Source organism: Rhinocladiella mackenziei (assembly GCF_000835555.1).
Source record: "Rhinocladiella mackenziei CBS 650.93 unplaced genomic scaffold supercont1.2, whole genome shotgun sequence".
Taxonomy (NCBI): Eukaryota; Fungi; Ascomycota; class Eurotiomycetes; order Chaetothyriales; family Herpotrichiellaceae; genus Rhinocladiella; species Rhinocladiella mackenziei.
In genome coordinates, this window is record NW_013550603.1 from 3,020,524 (window position 1) to 3,038,910 (window position 18,387).

The following is an 18,387-nucleotide window of genomic DNA, read 5'->3' on the forward strand; positions in this document are numbered from 1 at the left end:
TTTTTTTCGCCCTCTAAGGCTCCCTGGTAGCCTTCAACTTTCTACGGCAGCATCTGCTATCTTCCTGCATTTCCTCGCTGCATCCAGGCTGCATACACGTATCCACTGTGGCTTCGCTCGCTATCCGCTCCAATGATGGCTCTCTGTGTCAACCATGAGCCCTTTGGAGTCCGTCCCCTTCCGCAGCCCACCCGCTACCAGCCTTAGCCTCCCCATCATCGATATCCGGCATCTGAGCGGGTCCCGTTGATGCTGAACAGTAAAGAGCAATGTCTGATCCCATCCTCGCGGAGAATCAGAATCCCCTTCCTCCCCCAGCGCCCCCTTTACCGCCTGGTCGACTGGGCCAATTGGGGAGAATCATTGTTCCCTGGGGAAAGTATACTGGCCCAAAGGCCCATGGTGGTCCAGCACAAGGCGACCGTGATCACGCTCTGCGTCAAATCACCGGCATACACACGTACAGGCATGAGAGGTATTTCGGTTGATGCTCGCGCATGAGGTGGCTAACAACAAACCTCCAGTTCGCTCCCATGCCAGACGGCCACCCATCGTACTGGTATCCCCATCGCCGCTCTCGATATCAACCAGTCGGGAACACACGCCATCCTCGCGGGCAAAGACATTCTCAAGACCGTCCGAGTGCAGGATGGCAAGGTCACCGAGGACCTGAACCTTCGTGCCTCCATTATTTCCTACGCGTCCACTCGTGCATCGCCTCAATTGGACGGACCTAGCAAGCGCCGAGAATATTTACCAGCAAGAGACGTGAGATGGTCCAAAGGCCAGTGGCATCATATCATAGCAACAGCGGCCACGAATGGTCGCATTGCACTCTACGACCTGAGCAGTTCCAGCCCCAAAACCGAGCTCGCTTGGCTTCATGAACATACGGGCCAGATTAACAAGCTAGATTTCGATCCGTTTGCGGGATACCTTTTGCTATCTGCCAGCCAGGATAAGTCGGTTAGGTTGTGGGATTTGCGAGATCCCAAACCCGAAAAGGCCCGTATTCGCTTCGAGGTGCGGAGTGCCGTTCGGGATGTGCGCTGGTCTCCGTTAGAACCACTCGATTTTGCGGTATGCGCTGATGGAGGTGTGATCCAGAAATGGGATGCGCGTTCTCCATTGGGCCCGAAGTTGAGCATCAGTGGACACGAGAAAGCGTGCTACTCGCTGGACTACCATCCTGATGGCCGCCACGTGATATCCGGTGGATTCGACAAGTACGTGAGGGTCTGGGATTTTCAGAGTGACAATAGACGCCAGAAACCCGTCTTTCAGCTTAGAGCGCCTCATGCGATTAGAAACATTCGATGGAGACCTCCGTGCAGAGCTTACGAGGCGGCTAATTCGGGCCATTGGCAAAGTACTCAAGTCGCCGTGTCCTACTATCACGACGACCCCAGGCTTCATATATGGGATCTTCGACGGCCGCTGCTCCCGTTCCGGGAACTTGACCGATACAACACTCCGGCCAATGATCTTTTGTGGGCAAATAAGGATATGCTTTGGACCGTTGGAGACGAAGGAATCTTTACTCAGTGGGATGTCAAACATGCTTCTCCTTTGTACAATCAACTCTCTCCTTGCGCCTCGGCCTTTACGCCGGACGGTCAGTACTACATGTTCTCCGAAGACAGAGAACTGCGGTGGGGTCCTGCCCAGGACGATCCTGCGTTGGGGTTCTTAAGTGTTCCTCACGACAGACTGAGCAGTGGCGACGATGGCGGTGCAAGTCGAAGCTTGACCGACGACGATAGCGCTCTTGACACGACCATGACAACGGGCTTTCGACGGCAGGAAAGAGGTCCAATCTCCTCGAGGTCAAACAAATCCCGGGCAAATAGTCCGCCTTCGGTGGAAGAAAAGCCATCTGTTCTCCCACTAGACAAAGCCGTTTTCGAACGTCAGGATCTATTCCGCAATAAACAAGTGGGTGCTGCCGACTACATTCCCGGTGTGGCTGCTGAGCCAGAAGTCGTGGAATTTCTGGCCTCACACTATGCAGCGCCGGCCACCGTCGGGGAAAGGATGCATGATCCAGATACGATTCTGCAACGTTTGCAAAATGTCTTCCACCAAAATGCCGCGGCATGTGACGCCGTCTCCATGCATCGAATGGCACAATCTTGGAGGATACTGGGTGCGGTTATAGTCCCCGAACTCAAGGATTGGGCGGACGCCAATCGTGCTAGACGTCGCGCTGATGCCGCTCGACGACGTGAGACTTTGGAAAGTTTCAGGGCCAAGGCACATCAATCGAGCGTCTCCCCTCTAGCGGGGCTACCCAACCGTGGGACGGCCCCGAAGAGTGATGCAAAGTCCCAGAACCTCATGAGCAGCCTTTTCAGAGGTATGGTGGACGCTGAGCGAGCACATTCTGAGTCTGGAATGGATAGCACGTCCAATATGACCACCCCTGTGGCAAAACCTCTGCCAAGTTCACCTTCAGACTACAAGAGATGGATTCATACTAGTAGCGAAGAAGGCATCGACACCATCGCACCGCTTCCTCCGTCGATCCTGAACTCACACTCCACCGCGGCCGCGGCGGCACGTGCACTTATCGAGAGCCCAGAGAGAGTCACGAAATCAACATCTTCCTCCCCGGAAACGGGCAGACAGGACCAGGGCGGCACTCGTCAATCGACCCGAAATCTCTTGACGGTGCCGGAGTCTCCTTTTCACTCAGCAAAACAACCCAACTCTGACCCCGTCGAACCCAGACGGACAGTACCCGCGCCACAAAATCAAGAAGATCGGAGAGCAGCGTTACGGGATTATCGGGTGCAAGCTCGCCCCGTATTTACCTTGGAAGGTTCGACCGACAAGCCGAATTCTGAGAATCGACATGATTCCGCGGGGAGCTTTCCGATGTTTTCTGCATCAACCGACAGCTCGCACAGGGCACGATCACTTGAACGGTCGTTCGAGTCTCCCAACAGTCCTGGCCGGACATCGGGTCGACGTCGGGGTAACAGTGCCCACTACGAGCACGACGATGAATCCGAAGACTCGTCGTCTGAAGATTTCAGTGGCCAACATTCAAGATTGAACCCAGGACCAGGGGCCAATTCCGACGAGCGCGAAGGCGGTGCTTCCGCCACGGACACGCCATTAGACACGAGATTTGGTCTTGGTGACTCCCATGATACTGGCCGGTCACTTCCTGCCCAGAAGAACAAAACTCTCTGGGACTCGGAGCATGATCATGGCTCCGCTCCCATGTCGTATTTGAGCACAGCGGTGTCCTCCTCGCCGGACATCTTTCACTTCGAGGAAAGTGCACCCATACCTAAGCCACGGATACATACGTCCAATCCGATACGAGCAGGACGTCCTGACAAGACGGTGGAAGGACACAACGCCGACGGGCAATACGGCCCAATATCCATGGCCGAACTTGACTGTGAGACTTACTTGTATCAAGATTTCTGTCCCATTGACCTATCCAAGTATGAACCAAAGTTGCCTTTTGCTTGGTCATCGCTGCCCTTGATATGTCAAAGCATCTCTTTCGATGTGGAGAATGGGATCGGCCACGCTCAATTCGCCACCCATCTGCTCATGCATGTTCATCCTTACTTTTTCCACCCGAGTTTCCGGGACCTGAAGCGACCAGGGAGTGAAGCAAATTGTCTTGCCGATAGATTGATGACTCCACATCTTGGACACCGGATCATTGAGAGCCTTTTCGAGAATCACCTGATGTTTTTGAGACGGACCGGCCTTTTCGAGTCGGCGGCCCTCATTCGAAAGATGTGTGTGGAACTTGACTACCCCCGGCTGTGCCACGCCGGGTCGTCGGAGAGCACGCAGACCGGTGGCAGCCTCTCCCATGGAGATTCGAGGAACGTATTCATCGTCTGCAGCGGCTGTCAAGGCCCGATGCCCACAGGAAAAGATGTGTGCGACAGGTGTCAGAAAGTCAGATCTGTGTGCCCGATCTGTCAATCCCTGAGGGGTCCAAGTGACGGTCTGTTCCTTTCAAACATCGGGGCTGCCGATTCACAGAGCTGGGGTCAAAGCAGGAACACGTGGTTGTTCTGCCAGGCATGTGGGCACTCGGGACATGTTCGATGTCTGATGGAATGGTTTTCTCGGCCTTTCAGCGAAGGGACGTGCCCAAGTCAAGGCTGTGGATGTGACTGCGGCCCCGGTCTGACCCGACAACAGCGAATTCAGCAACAAGTGATACGAGAAGATGAAGCCAAACTCATTCGCGGCACCCACACGGGAAGCGGCTCTACTAAGCGAGATCCTGTCCGAGCTACGCCGAGTCCTGCGGTGGACAAAGTGAGGGTGGCCCTCCGCAACGGCGTTGGAGAGCGGGCTACGCAGAGCGGTGATGAACGGAGTATGACCGGCCGGCGGGCGAGCAGTCGAGGAGGTGGAATTTCTAGTTTTAGCAGTTCACGCAAAAGTGTTCGATTAATCACGCCCGGTGAGGAAGGCGACCAGTTTCAGCCGAGATCTTGAACGGTCAGGCTAGAGAGCAAGTGTCTATTTCACAACCAGTAAATGAAAAGATCAAAGAGGGGCACAAGATATTTTGATCACCCTATCCAACAAAACTAGACTCATAGTTTAGTTTCCTTTCAGGCCCTTTCCAAAGCAAAATCAGCTCACCGAATCGTCGGCCGTAAGTGTACGAGAGTGGATTCTGGTGATGTGATCTGGTTGGATGCTCCCTTGTCCGTAGATCCAGTATGGCAGTAACACCTTGGAGGCCTCGCGATTGGCCCCAGGATCCGGAGAGAAAGCTAGTTTTGGTTTTGGGGACCTGGAAGTCAAGCAGGTTGACAGATCGCCACGAGGTCTGGGGCTGTGGGACGGGCTAGATTCCACACGCTCAGTCAGGACCAAGGTATCAAAGCACGTACGTAGTTGATGCAGTGGCAGTTAGCAGAGAGAGCGAGGGAGGATGAGGATCAAAGTCGGGTGAGTCTGGCTCCTGGTGAAAAACTGAAGAGTCCGGTTCACATTGGAAAACCATGAGGAACCAACTAGAATTACCCCTCCTCAAGCTATTCCAGATTTGTCTTAGATAGTAGGATGCAGCGGGCGGTGGGCAATGGTGGATTCTGCACCTGCGGAGTACGAGCGTTTCCCCCCAGACTCGTTCATTCTACACAAATCTTATCGATGTGATACTAACCGCAATCAATTCAAATCATACGTAGGGAGGACGTCCTCGTCGTTCTCGACTTCATCATCATCGCCACCTCGGTACCTAGATACCTATTTACCAAATCCTCTGTCCTCCAAGCTCCTGGTCAGCAAGGCACCAAATGAACGAAGTTCCCATCCCTTCCTTTGATCTATCTAAAGAATACCGCTTCTCTATTCGGTCGCGAGACTAGACTACGGCAGGCTTTATGCTTTGTATGGAAACCCCCCCATCTCTGCTCTGCTACCATGGGTCAGTTGAGGGCGGCGGAAACCAATCATATCGACAGATTCGTATCCTTGGATAGTAACCGTCCCTTGCTATCCGACCCTCCCTCTTCTCTCCTCCCTCAAGGCTACTGCCCTTCTCCCTTAGGCCCTTGGTCTCATTATTCTCCTCTTTTGGGCCTCTCCGTCGCTAAGCTGACGGTTCTGTCTGCTCACATCAGACCGGTGCCAACTCTGTTCCTGCATCATTCCTCACACGTCATCCCAATCCCTTGATGCTAAAAATTTTTTGACCTGCCGAGGAGGGCACTCCGTTACCATCCCCCCTGCAAGCTGCAAGCCGCAACCTGACTTAGTATCGGGATAAACCAAGGTAGGCGGAGCCGGATCTGTTTATTCCACATGATCAAAGCAAAAAGGCCTGCAAGGCCGTCTGCAGCCACCATAAATCCATTAAAGCAAGCTCCTCATCCCCCTCTCGTCTGTCGAGTTTTCTTTTAGTATCACCAGTTGAGCTCTCCACGTTAGTCGGTACAGTCTGTCGCTATTTCATCCAGCCTCTCGTTGTCTGCTACATAATCGGTCCTACCGTCGTCGGAAAAAAAATAAACAGATCTAGTCTACCTCGAAGCAGGAATCCAGAACCCCAAAAGTCTTTCTTTCAAACTCCAGATCAGTCACGATGCGTTTCTCCAGCCTCCTTGCCCCGATCAGCCTGATCGGCATGGCCTCAGCCCTTCCATCTCTCGCCAAACGTGGTGGTGGTGGCGATGAGGGAAAGTGTATCCCATACAACACTGCGGTCGAGATCGTTGATCAATTCGTCTCAACACTGACCAATTTCGACACCAATGTCGCTACCAATTTGCTTGCTCCATCCTTCACGGATACCTCTGACTCCATCAACTTCCTTGCCGGCATTCCTTTGGGATCTGTCACCTTCCCATCGCCCGCAGCATACATTGCCGGTCAAGGCACTCAACCTCCTATCGGTCTCGACATCCTCAACATCGACGCCGTCACTTGTGATGGTGTCATTGTTTTCAGATGGCAAGCTTACGTTGGAATACAAGTCGGCCCCGTCAAGGGTATCACCGTTTTGTATGCAGTGCAGTCCGGCTCTGATTGCGATGTTGTTGGTCCTACCGGATACCAACTTGGAAAACTCTACAGTGAATTCAACTCCGCTGTCTGGACCTTGGATATCGGTGGCACCTGCACTCCTCCCTCTGCTCCCAGCCGCTTGTTCAAGGTGTAAATTCCTAATCTTGGAGTAATCATGACCCAAGAAAAACCAAAAGAAACCCGTGGTCGAGGGGACGAAGGACCCCGAAAAGAAGGGGAAAGGAGGGAGGGGGAAGGATGTTTTCGTCAAGAGGGAAAAAGTACGTCGTTGTCGTCGCGATACTAGGTAATGGAACGAACAACGGGTTGCTTTGATTAGCATTGCATTTACATATTGGGACTCGCGTTTGAGGATGGCTTGCTACATACTCGCTCAAGTCATGCTGAGATCTGACCATACTGCCATTGGTGTTTGATAACTGCTATGAATATTGCTATTGATATCCTCTACTGTCATTTGAATGAAATACACGCGCATCATGCACCACTTAATCGATGATGATAAACCCGCTGTACAGAGATGACACTTGGACAGTTAAATGGGAATCTTTCTTGTTCTTTCTTTGCTTCCCTCGTATGTCGTAACAGTCACGAGCGAATGAACGACGCTATGGTAAAGGATATGTTATATACCTGGCTCCAACCCCAGGAGCAAGAGCAAGCAAATGCAAATGCAAATGCAATTCACAGGCGCTTGGAAGTTGAAGTCGACTTTGACTTTCTTATGGACACCAAACGAATCCAATGATCTTGAGCCTCTTGATCAATGGTTGGGGGCTTCGGTTAACAAATAACAGCTAAAGAGCAAGGTGCGAAGGGCCAAAAAAGCAGGGAATCGGCGTCATAGATATAGCCCTTGTTGTGATGGAATATTTATCGCCGAGATGGTCCACTTTCCGGGCATGACGAGACCACTGATTGAGTCCCGAGTCGCTGACCTCTCCAATCAATCTCCATACAGATACATGCCTGGTCCTGGTCCCGGTCCTGGTCATGGACATGGACTTGGAGAGATAAGAAGTGGAGTGTACGTATGCAGACAGGGAAGTGGTGTTTTAAAATGTGGGGCTTTTGACGTTGCTATCTGGTAGGCAACGTTCGATGGTAGTTGCTGTCAGTGTCATGGACTTTATAGAGATTTATGTCGGGCGCTCCGAAGTAAAGAAATTGCAGCACGACACGGGTTGAAGGGAAATCTGCCGCCGAATGTGGAGGGGTTGTGCCGCCGCTTTTGGCGGCGTTCTTCCCTCGATGCCGAAGGGAATGTAAACACCAGTTGAGCCTAGTTGTGCGAGAGTTATCCGCAAGATGGCGAGATACCTCAAATCTCTACAGAAACGGGGGGTTTTCAGGTACCTTTCCATCCACTTTGCCTCCCTCTGTAAAGTTGGCGCTTTTTAGTGCTCTTTCAACGACGTTGAACGCTTTTGACAGAGCCTTTCGCACCGACCTTTCCACGCCTTTTTGCTAAGCCAACTGCCTCACGTGATTGGCCAACAACCCCCCACAACGTAGCACCCGTAATCTGGGAAATCTACTAGGGCCGCGGACAGGATATTCCACGGGGGTAAAAGCGTAGCTTTTGTATTTTGGGGGGCAAGCCCCCAAACCCCCAGGCCTCGCTGCGCTCGAGACATCACGTGATTGAGCCGACCACATTGGTCTTGGCAATTCTTGGCGGCGCACACATGCGGCCCTATCACGATTCACGTGATTGCCAACCCCTTGGGATCCGGAAAATCTATAATCCGGATACTACCAAATCCCTTGGCTGGCGCCATCGGATCCAGTCCATGGGCCAACCCTCGGGCCTCTTGTATCACGTGATTAGCTAACCCTCGACAATCCGGAAAATCTATAATCCGAGAAGTACGTAATCCTGCGATTGGATCCAATCCACGGCCCGTCCAGGAGTGGGTAGAGCGCCCGCCGTAGCCCGGAAAATCTATAATCCGAAAATTACCTGATCCTGTGCTTTGACTGGCTGACCCATCGGATCCAATCCACGGCCCACTCAGGAATGGGTAGAGCGCCACCGTATCCCGGAAAATCTATAATCCGACTCCTAATCACGTGCTCTAATTGGCTTGACCCCCATCGGATCCAATCCAAGGCCCACCCAGGAATGGATAGAATGCCGCCTTTGTCTGCCAGGCCGCCCTGATCGGATCCAGTCTATGGATCGCGTGTGGACGATGTTGATCACGGTGTCCTGTGCCGTACGATATCCTCCATCAGATCCAGTCCATGGACCGTGTGTAGACAATGTTGATCACTGTGTTCTGAGATACTGGAGCGTAATCGGATACCAAATCCTAGTCAGCAACACCATAGTTGGAAATGACGGAATACTCAATTAGGAAAGCCGGCTATAATATCGGCGATATATATTTACTAAATACCGATACATTGGGCTCAGATATCGGCGATGAGATCGGTACTTGCCTGCACGAAGAGAGGACTAACTATTATTACTCATACTCCCGTGCGATCCAGACTCATTCTTTTATCTCAGGCAGAGAAAATTCCAGACTCTTTGACCATTCGTTAGTTCGTGTGGAGTGGTTTGTGGGGCTCTGCCCCTTGTGCTCTCCCTCTGAGGGAGGCGTACCCGCCTCGGCAAGGGCTCTGCGGAATATGATTGGTCCTATAGAGCCTATAGATGCAGTGGGTGGTCGAGATGTATAAACCTGTTCAAGACTTTTTGCTTAGTGTTTGGTATGCAAAAATGTCGCGGAGTATCTTTCCAAGCATTGAGAGGACCTCGTCGACTACGCCGTCGATGGTCCCCTCCTTACCTTCAATAGTGCCTTCGACTTCGTCGCCCTCGATCTCGACTACATAAGCATTGGCTCGGCTCCGCCTCTAGAGGGTTGGGGAGGAGGAGGAGACTCTTGACATCGCTGGTCGTAGCTAACGAGGCCTTCGAATATTGGTAGAAGCGAGACAGATCTCGATACAATAGATAGTCGATTAATGCTTTTCTATGTAAGACGTCATAATGATACAAGGTTTCAAAGTTCATCTAGCAACGCAAGTGACACAATTCTTTGAAGCCCGGGTGAGCGATGAGAGAATCTTTTCTCCAGTAAAAGACTCCCGCATAATCCGCATCAAATCTCCTCTTCCGATTCTTCTAGGTCTCCCCTAGTATCGATCTTGTCCAACTGGTAACTACCACTTTGCTTCCCTTCGTCGCCGAGGTGCATATCGAAAACCGCCATGCATTCTTTGAACAAGCGTTCCTTCATTGGATCATCGTCATTCGTATCCTCGAGATCCCTTAGCCCTTTTCCACCAGGCATGAGTGCATCTTCGTCGTAATCCCGTTTGTATAAGACGCGCCGAAGGTCCCATGTGCATCTGACAAAGTCGTCGTCTTCGCGATATGGCTGTTCAAAGTGATCAATTATCGACACCTTGAAATCCACTGCAACCTGAAACCAACGCACTTTAGCGTTTGCAACATCTGTGGTCGGCTTTTTTTCAATAACAATTTTTACCAGAGGCTTATCTTGAAAGGCGATTTCATCGTCATAGTTCAGTGATGCGACCCAAAGCATAACAGCAAAGAACGACTCCATATCATGCCCCAAGGTTCTTCGAGTAACTGGTTTGTCCTCAAGAAGACTCGGCGCCATGAATGCGGGGGTCCCACTTCGAATGCTTCTGCTGGATGCTCTCCCGTCGGCGGTAAAGCATAGGTTCCAGTCAATGAGAGTGCCGCGCAGTGTCTCGTGAGTAAGGCCGCCAGTAAGTTGAGTCTCCTCCACCGGAACCATGATATTCTCAATCGAAATATCTAAGAATTCATTAGCGCTGTTCATCGTCCAGCACATTCGTAATCTTACCACCATGAAGAAAACCATGCTCAGGACGTTTGTAGGCCTCGTAATAAACGATCATAGCGTCGCGGATTGTTCGCATGAGTTCTTTCGGCTGGGCATTGCGCATCGCCTCTTTCAAGGGTTGGCAATACGAGATGATAAGGCGGGCCCGTCGTCTGCGCACGTCGGTACATTCATTAAAATTCTTTTTCTGCCCGTTGACTCGGAAATGGAGATCCTTGCCTGTAGTGCCTGGAGATACGCCGATGGGATCGAATTTTGAAGGGCGCCCAGATACGAAGCTGGATTTAACCACCTTCATGGTTCGATCCATTATTGCCGCGAGTGCGTTCTCACAATTCGGAGGGAACTCGCTGGTCAACACCTCCGTATTGTCGCCTGACGCCTCCACATTGTCGCTGCCTTCTGTAATCGAACGGCACGATTCGTGGAGCTGTGGAAGGCCTCGTACGTTTGCTTCGACAAGAATGCGGAGAATCTCTTCTTCAGGCGGTGGCGATTGGTGTTCAGGCTTCTCTTCCCAGGCATCCTTCATAACCCACTTATCGTTGAGGGAGTCCGCAGGATGCACCCGCGTGACCCTGAGATGTCTCCCAAAAACGCAGGGACGGTAGCATAGTAAGCTATCGGTTGCTTCAGCCCACTTTATTCCCGCATACTCAATGAATATCGAGCCGTCTTGTTGATGAGCCGTAACATGGGGATCTCGTCCACGGTGTTCAGGTTCCGCGATGAAATCCGCCAGAAAATCCGCGAGGAATTGAGTGTGTTGAGAATTCTTCACAAAATCAAGTGGCTCAGAGTACCCGGCACAGCCATGATCAACGTAAGTAATTAAGGCATACGGTTGGAGGAAAAGAATCCCGTAGAGGTAGCGGCGGAAGGGCTGATGATAGAATATGTTCCAGGCATTTCGCAACCACTGCAGGAATTTTTCAGGGGCCTTTTGCAAGGAGCTTTGCGTATGCTCAAAAACAAGTTCCACATGAGCCCAACTAGTACCCGTTTCGAGATGGAAAAAGAAATCTGGTTGCGAAAGCGGCTCCTTACCTCGTTTGGCTCCGAGTAACGTCTTCGAGAAAGAGCTGGATAAACTGAGGTCACTAAGAACCTATTGACTAGATTAACAGAACGCCTCCAAAAACACTTCGAACAAAATATAACCTTCTTAGGGAGTGCTTTTTGCAATCGCTGAAAGAACGACGTCTGTTCCCAATTATCGGTACCAATTTTCTTAATATCTTGGATGTTGAGCTGCGGTCGTTCATCTTTGTGTTTGAAGGGGCCTAGAAAGGTCGAGCGGAACGTATCATGGGGGATGTTCTTTCTCGTGATTTCACGGGCTTCTGCCAAAATCCGTATTCCTATGTCATCGGCATAAACGACATCATCTTCTTCAATCAATCCAGAATAATTGACCATACGCTTGTGAGTCGGTGTCTGTTTATACTGCGTGGGGGTGTTATCACCTTTTGAAAGGGTTCCAGTTGGCGTGCGATCACGCGTGCGCTTCAGCACTTTTTTTGCCCCGTGAGTAAATGTGGCCCTCAGTCTTTTGGTGCCGCCGCCAAAGGCGTTGTGGACTTCTTTGAAAGCTTTCTCTGCCGCCCGCCGGTGAGGACGCGATGGGGACCTGGCAGGCGAATTCATCGCCACGGAACGAGAGCAAACTTATAGCGCACAAGTGTGAATAGCGTATCAAAGCCTCCTTTTGATTGCAGACAAAAAGCCACGTTGGGGAACTGGACAGCAAGTGGACGAGGTTGTAAGAGCGGATAATCGTGATGATGCCCCCCCCCTGCATGTCCTAAGTGAATGCGGTATTGCGTGCCCGTAGATGCAGCCTTTAGGGGAAAGCTTGGCGCCTAGAATTAGTATTTGTTAGAAGTTAACGCAGAAATCCGCAACCACGTTGACATTGGTTGGAGCTTTGGGAACGAAAGCAGAAGCGGTATTGAATAATAGACTGTGGAGTTTAGTGAAGGGAATGCGTTATTGTTCTATCTAACAAGAGAGCAAGACTGAAGAGGAGGAAGGGTTCAAATTGCAACATTGCCAAGCCAATTGTCTCACGTGATGTTGCTAAGCAACGTGTCACGTGATTGGCCAACAAGCGCAACATTGGTTGGAGTTTTGGGAACGAAAGCAGAAGCGGTATGGAAGACGTGTTAGACAACATGGGAGAGAAGATTGATTGATTGTCTATCTCAGAGCACTGACGAATGAGTGGAAAGGTTGAGGGTGCAAGTTGCCTCGGATGTTACTTCAGGAGTGATGGACACCCCGAGGGGGGACTACACATACTGGAGAAACTAGGGGTCGCGGACAGGATATTCCGCGGGGGGTGAAAAGCGTAGCTTTGTCTTTTGGGGGCAAGCCCCTAAACCCCCAGGCTCGTGCGCTCGAGAGATCACGTGATTGAGCCGGCCACATTAGCCTTGGCAACTCATGGCGGCGCACACATGCGGCCGTACGACAATTTACGTGATTGCGACCCCTCGGGATCCGGAAAATCTATAATCCGACGACTCTGGCGCCATCGGATCCAGTCCACGGGCCAACCCTCGGGCCCTCGTGTCACGTGATTAGCCAAGCCTCCCCACTCCGGAAAATCTATAATCCTAGTATTACGTAATCATGTGGTTGACCCCATCGGATCCAATCCACGGCCCACCCAGGAATGGGTAGAAACTCTGGAGCATCGATGGGGAACAGGCAGCGCAAATTTATCACCTCGTTGGTGGCCGCATGATACACCTCAAGTTTATCGCAGACAGGCTCAAGAGAAACAGCTTGTTTGAAGGTATGTATACAGCATGCAGAAAACGGGATTAATTTCTCACTGCCTTTTAGCTATCCGCCAGATGATGCTCTACGACGCCAAAGGACAACCCTGAAGTTTTTCCTGAACGTCGTTATCACAAGGAGGGAGCGGCGATTATACGTGAGATTTTAAAGGATGGATCCATCCCGCGGGACACCTTCTATGATCTGGTGGGCGCCGACGCCGGGGATAAGTTATTGGAAGCAAACATATTTGCATTCCATTTGAATTCTCAAGAAGTCACCTTTCAGTCGACGGTGATGAAACGGTTTTGCGAGGAAAATTCGGCTCTCTGGCAAGAAGTCAGAGAGGGGACAAGATGCAGACACTGCACATGGAACTTCTGTGTCAGTCTTGGTCACAGCGCCACAAATCAATCCAAAATAACTTTGGACCTTGGTACACTAAACCTCTCCATAGATGGTTTTTGAGAAAGGGGAGAGGGAGGGAAGCGGGAACGAATAGCCACTGGAGCTACTGGCGTGATTGCCCACATGTGTCAGAAATCAGGCGCCGACATTTACCAGGATACGATACAAGGAAATGAACAGCAGCCTGCGCATGGTGGAGGAAACAGGTAGTGGGTCACGAGGGATCCTGGTCCCAAAAGGCCGTCCCAGCTTCCAAAAGCTGCAGGGTCGTTTTCAGGGTCGAAATCAATAACATCTCTTTATTGGTTTGCAGCAATTTTGTTGAATGCTTTTCAGCGGCTAGTAATTCCGGAATGTTCGACCCTGTGATTTAATGTCTCATGTGTCTGAGATCAGAGACTGAATTCTCGTGAAGCTCTTCGTGATCACCAGTGTGTGATTGTACCATTTTCGTGCTCCCAACCTGTTTGTCCTCCTCGTCGGTAATCTCAGGTGACTCTTGGGGAGCGAGGCCACGTGTGAAACGTATCGCACTTTCAGGAGAGATGATGCTACTATACAAGTCACAATGCATTTCGAAGATGTTGGATCGGTGAAATGGGGGTAAACGTATCAGAGCCTAGGCTCATTTGGCAAAAAAAAATTGTCAAATTTTTTGATTGGCCGGCGCTTCAGCGCGTCAATCGGCGCCTTGGCGCTTGGCAACCGCTGTCTGAGATGCTGAGACAATGAGACACGCTACCCGTAACGAAGCGATCCACGTCGTCAGCAGTACCTGGTGACATTTCTAGCCTGTGCACAAACCTTCGCCCAGATCCAGAGGAAATATCAAATGACAGACTCTGCAAACGCGGTGGTTGAACCACGAGTATGCGTTGCCTGCAACAAGTCTGAGGTCGAACTGCCTACTGGCCCTGGCTTGAAAAGATGTGGCCGCTGCCAGAAGGTGAAATACTGCTCCAAAGGTTCGTCAGCAGTAGCGGTAGCTACTCTCTCCATGAATCGCTCACGATTCGCTCTATAGAATGTTAGACAACTCACTGGCCGCAACATAAGGCCGTGTGTCGACGACCGACCGCAACAAACACCAGCACGACGCCTCGCCCACCTCCCTACCCCCACCTTCTCCACTTCTTCACCCAATTCCAGACCAACGAGTCTAAGACCTATGAGATGCTCATCGACACATTCCGCCTCCGCTGCGAGGACGACTATGTTCACGGCGCTCACAACCACGGCATCTACGGCAACGACCCCCCGCTCCCAGTGTTCCGGGATTTCCTGACTCGCGTCAAGGCTGCGAGGATGTTGCCGCAGTGGTGGAATGAGGAGAAGGAGAAGGAGTGTGAGCGGATGGCGATGGAGGATGAACACTTTAACATCCAATTTGCGGTGGAGAAACCGGATATCCAGGAATACTACCAGGATAACATGATGCCGATGACGCTGCGAATGGTTGCAGAGAATGTGTATGGGGGCGGGTATGGGATAGGGCAGAGGCCGATGCCAGAGGATTATGTGTGTCAGTGTCGAGGGTAGGATAAATTGAAGGTTGAGTCAGGAGGAGTTGTCGGGAAACTGTGATAGCCGGGTCCAGCAGCAGACCCTACTTTTTCGTTCCATTGATCCCAGTAAAATTTCGATATCTGTAGCAGGGATATCAATCAGCGCGGTTGCCGTCTCGACCGTTTCGGAGTCACCGATTGAGCAGCCAGATAGGTAGCCAAATGTGACACCCAACCACCGCGCTAGGGAAGATTACATAAGAAGGCTGGAGGGACGAAGGCAAAGTATAAGGGACCATGGGCCCAAGATGGAAAAACAAGGCGAGGTGCCTTTCAAAAGTCTTTTCCTGGTACATGCGCAGCGGCGCTTTAGCGCTTACTAGCGCGCACACACGCAAATGTCAAAATTCCTCATTGCGGTTTCCATCACCTTCATGCCTTCAGTGATTGGACACAGCAGGTGCGGCACTTAGCTCGCTTGCGCCGGCTGTGCTTCGCCGTCTTCCATGTCGTTCTCCATGCAGAATCCCGCACCGACGGTGCAGCACGGCGAGCTGAGTGTCAACCACGGCGACTGACGATGTTCGATTTTGACGGCCATCTCCCAAGGCTTTCGCAAGTCTGGAACAATCGCCAGAGGAGCCCATCACGCGAATTCATTTTCGCAAGGGGCGGTAAACAGGAGACGCACCGACGCCGACACCCTTAGGGCCCTGGTCGAGGCGTGGATGATAGAGGGGTTAGCTGAGCCTGCACGGTGCGTGGCCGGTGAAGCAAAATGCGCCATGGAGGAACTGGAGACATGAAGGCGGCCGAAACGAGTTGCATCGAGGGCGCAGAGGCCGTGAGGATCGGGAGTGACCGGAGTGCTCTGTGAGAGGCGAGGCATATTTGGGAGGAGCCGGTGGAGAATCGAGAGGGGGGCCCTGATGCGGCAGAGGAGGATTCAGGCGGTGCCGTGCGACACACGACGGGTGCATCAACGTACTAAGAAAGAAAACAGGTTGGAGCAGAGGAAGAAACGGGAAGAGGGTTCCTATAGATGTTCAAAGCGGCGGCCCGCCCAGCTTGCGACCATACCCGAAAGGGCCGGGCCGCCTAAACCGAAGGCGGATTTCCGGTCAATGACTTTACTAAAAAGGGTACCATATAATATCTTTTCTTCTATCCCATCTCCCTATAGCCTGGGTGAGAGGGGTGTCTGGCAAACACATAGAGAAGTAAAGACTGTTAGGTTGGTATATTTTTTTTCACTCTTCAGCAGAGCTCTAGTTCTTCTCCTGGAAGGAGATCTGATCAATTCCATTCCAGCAACCCTCGACTTGAACTGACTGGAGTCTTTCAGTATAATACCCCAAGGCCACGCCGTTCCAATCCGTTCCATGCACGCTGGCTCGCCCTTGTATCTGTATCCGGAACTGTAAACATCATGATAAAATCTCAAAATCAGTGCTTCATCCCACATCCACAATCCATCTCGGCCTCGCGTTTTCTGTGCTTGAAATCCCCGTGATACTCGTCGAGATGCACGAGCTCACCATTCTCATTGTTGGCCAGGCCGGGTGGACCCATCCATTCACCCCATTCCTCGCCTTGTTCTTGTCCGGGAACGCCTGAAGTCTTGACTTTCTTCTCCTTTAACTCTTTGGTGATCGATTCGAGGTCGAGGTCCAAGTACTCGGCTATGAACTTGCCCACTTCGGTGTTCTCATGGTTTCCTACCAAGCCAGGTGCATGAGCCGGGTTGGATGCGTAGATGTTAACATCTACGGCACTGTGGCCATGCGTAGACCAGCCGACTTGGGCGCGACGAGAAATCATGTCGGCGAAGAGGTAGCTGGCCGGCCAGATTGGTTTCGCATCGACGACGGCGTCAACTTCTTTGCTGGTATAGTCTTGGATTCCGAGGCCCGAGGCGACTAATTCGGCCACCTTATCTTCTTTCTCTTGACGTGAGGCCGCGGATGAGTCGTCAAGGAAGTCGTGCCATTGACGTGACAAATATTCGCCCGAGTGTGTTGCGTTGGCCAGGGCTTCGGGAAACCAACGATACATGGGGTAAGACTGGTGGAGTTGACGGGCAGTAGCAAGACCGCCTGTTTCATGGTCGGATGTAGAAACGAGGACGCCTTCTGTCTCGTCCTCGTCGAGGAAGTCTAACACGGCCTGGAAAGCGGCATCGTGGGCCATGACTTCATGTACGTGAGCAGCTGGGTCATTGCCATGTCCAGCGTGATCGATCCTGGAGCCCTCAACCATGAGGAAGAAGCCCTTGTCAGAGTCTTTGGTTGCTGCGGATAACGCCCGGAGAGCAAGTTTGGTCATCTCGGCTTGACTGGGGTAGATATCCGAGACGTGCACTCTGTCGATTTCATAGGGAACGTCGGTGTTGGCAATAAGAGCCAGGAGAGGGAGAAGGCTGTCATCTGTTGGGTCGAGGTGATCAAAGTCTTTTCGATTGTCGACGTAGCTGAAGCCAAACTTGTCTTTAGCCATTGCCACGACATCCTTATCATCGCCTCGACAGGAACCTTCGGTTGTATTGGGAAGGAAATGGCATCTTCCTCCGCCAACCATCAAGTCGACCACACGACCCAAAGGATAATGGCCGATCATTTGTTCGGCAATGAGATCTTCATATTCCCTTCGATTGGCATGGGCTGCAAAGCAGGCTGGAGTCGCATCGGTGATTCTCGTAGTCACCACCAGACCAGTCATATACCCTGTTCTTTTGGCAGCTTCCAAAACCGTCCCGCATGGGGTATGGTCCGGCAGAACCGAAATGGCCCCGTTGTAACTCTTGAATCCACAGGAGAAGGCTGTGGCACCAGCGGCCGAGTCGGTCACCAGACTGCTGGTGCTGCGAGTCCGCGAGGACCCGATGTGGTGTCTGTCGAGGACCAAAACATCGTCGACGGGGAGTCCACTCATGTATTGTCTCCAACTCCTTGTTAAGGATAAAGACGCTGGACCCATTCCATCCGACACCATAAAGATGACGTTTCGCTTGCCCGTGGGTTTTCCGTCTGGTCCCCATCCTCCTGTTCTGGGCCTGGGGTGCGCGATCGAGGACTCATGTTGGTATACGACGGCGAGAATGATGACTGCCGCGGTAGCAAGAAGAGCCCAGACAAAAAGCCCAAGTTCCTTCCATTTCTGGGCTCTGCTGGGTGATCGATTCGTGGGTCGGCCGGTCAATAGAGCGTCTTCTTCCTCGATGTCGTTGGTGGAGGAGTTGGGGGATGCCGGTCGGGCAAGAAGAGGTTGATCTCCTCGAGCCATGATGCTTGAGAGATGATCAGAAGCTCGGAACG

At 51.8% G+C, this 18,387-nt stretch overlaps 5 protein-coding genes across 5 annotated transcripts; 3 read left to right on the plus strand and 2 right to left on the minus strand.

Moving 5' to 3' along the window:
* Positions 1-269: 269 nt before the first annotated feature.
* Z518_02861 (uncharacterized protein) lies at positions 270-4,482 on the plus strand (the record flags this gene model as incomplete). The annotated part of the gene is made up of 2 exons (XM_013419887.1): positions 270-475; positions 525-4,482. The coding sequence occupies 2 exons, from the start codon at positions 270-272 to the stop codon at positions 4,480-4,482; spliced, it is 4,164 nt and encodes a 1,387-aa protein (XP_013275341.1).
* A 1,600-nt stretch (positions 4,483-6,082) lies between these two features.
* Z518_02862 (uncharacterized protein) lies at positions 6,083-6,658 on the plus strand (the record flags this gene model as incomplete). The annotated part of the gene is made up of 1 exon (XM_013419888.1): positions 6,083-6,658. One exon carries the CDS (start codon positions 6,083-6,085, stop codon positions 6,656-6,658), a length of 576 nt encoding a protein of 191 aa, XP_013275342.1.
* Positions 6,659-9,638: 2,980 nt separating this feature from the next.
* Z518_02863 (uncharacterized protein) lies at positions 9,639-12,023 on the minus strand (the record flags this gene model as incomplete). Its single annotated transcript, XM_013419889.1, has 3 exons — positions 9,639-10,327; positions 10,377-11,484; positions 11,538-12,023. 3 exons carry the CDS (start codon positions 12,021-12,023, stop codon positions 9,639-9,641), a joined length of 2,283 nt encoding a protein of 760 aa, XP_013275343.1.
* A 2,377-nt stretch (positions 12,024-14,400) lies between these two features.
* Z518_02864 (uncharacterized protein) lies at positions 14,401-15,107 on the plus strand (the record flags this gene model as incomplete). The annotated part of the gene is made up of 2 exons (XM_013419890.1): positions 14,401-14,550; positions 14,601-15,107. 2 exons carry the CDS (start codon positions 14,401-14,403, stop codon positions 15,105-15,107), a joined length of 657 nt encoding a protein of 218 aa, XP_013275344.1.
* Positions 15,108-16,519: 1,412 nt separating this feature from the next.
* Z518_02865 (uncharacterized protein) lies at positions 16,520-18,355 on the minus strand (the record flags this gene model as incomplete). The annotated part of the gene is made up of 1 exon (XM_013419891.1): positions 16,520-18,355. One exon carries the CDS (start codon positions 18,353-18,355, stop codon positions 16,520-16,522), a length of 1,836 nt encoding a protein of 611 aa, XP_013275345.1.
* Between the last annotated feature and the right edge of the window lie 32 nt (positions 18,356-18,387).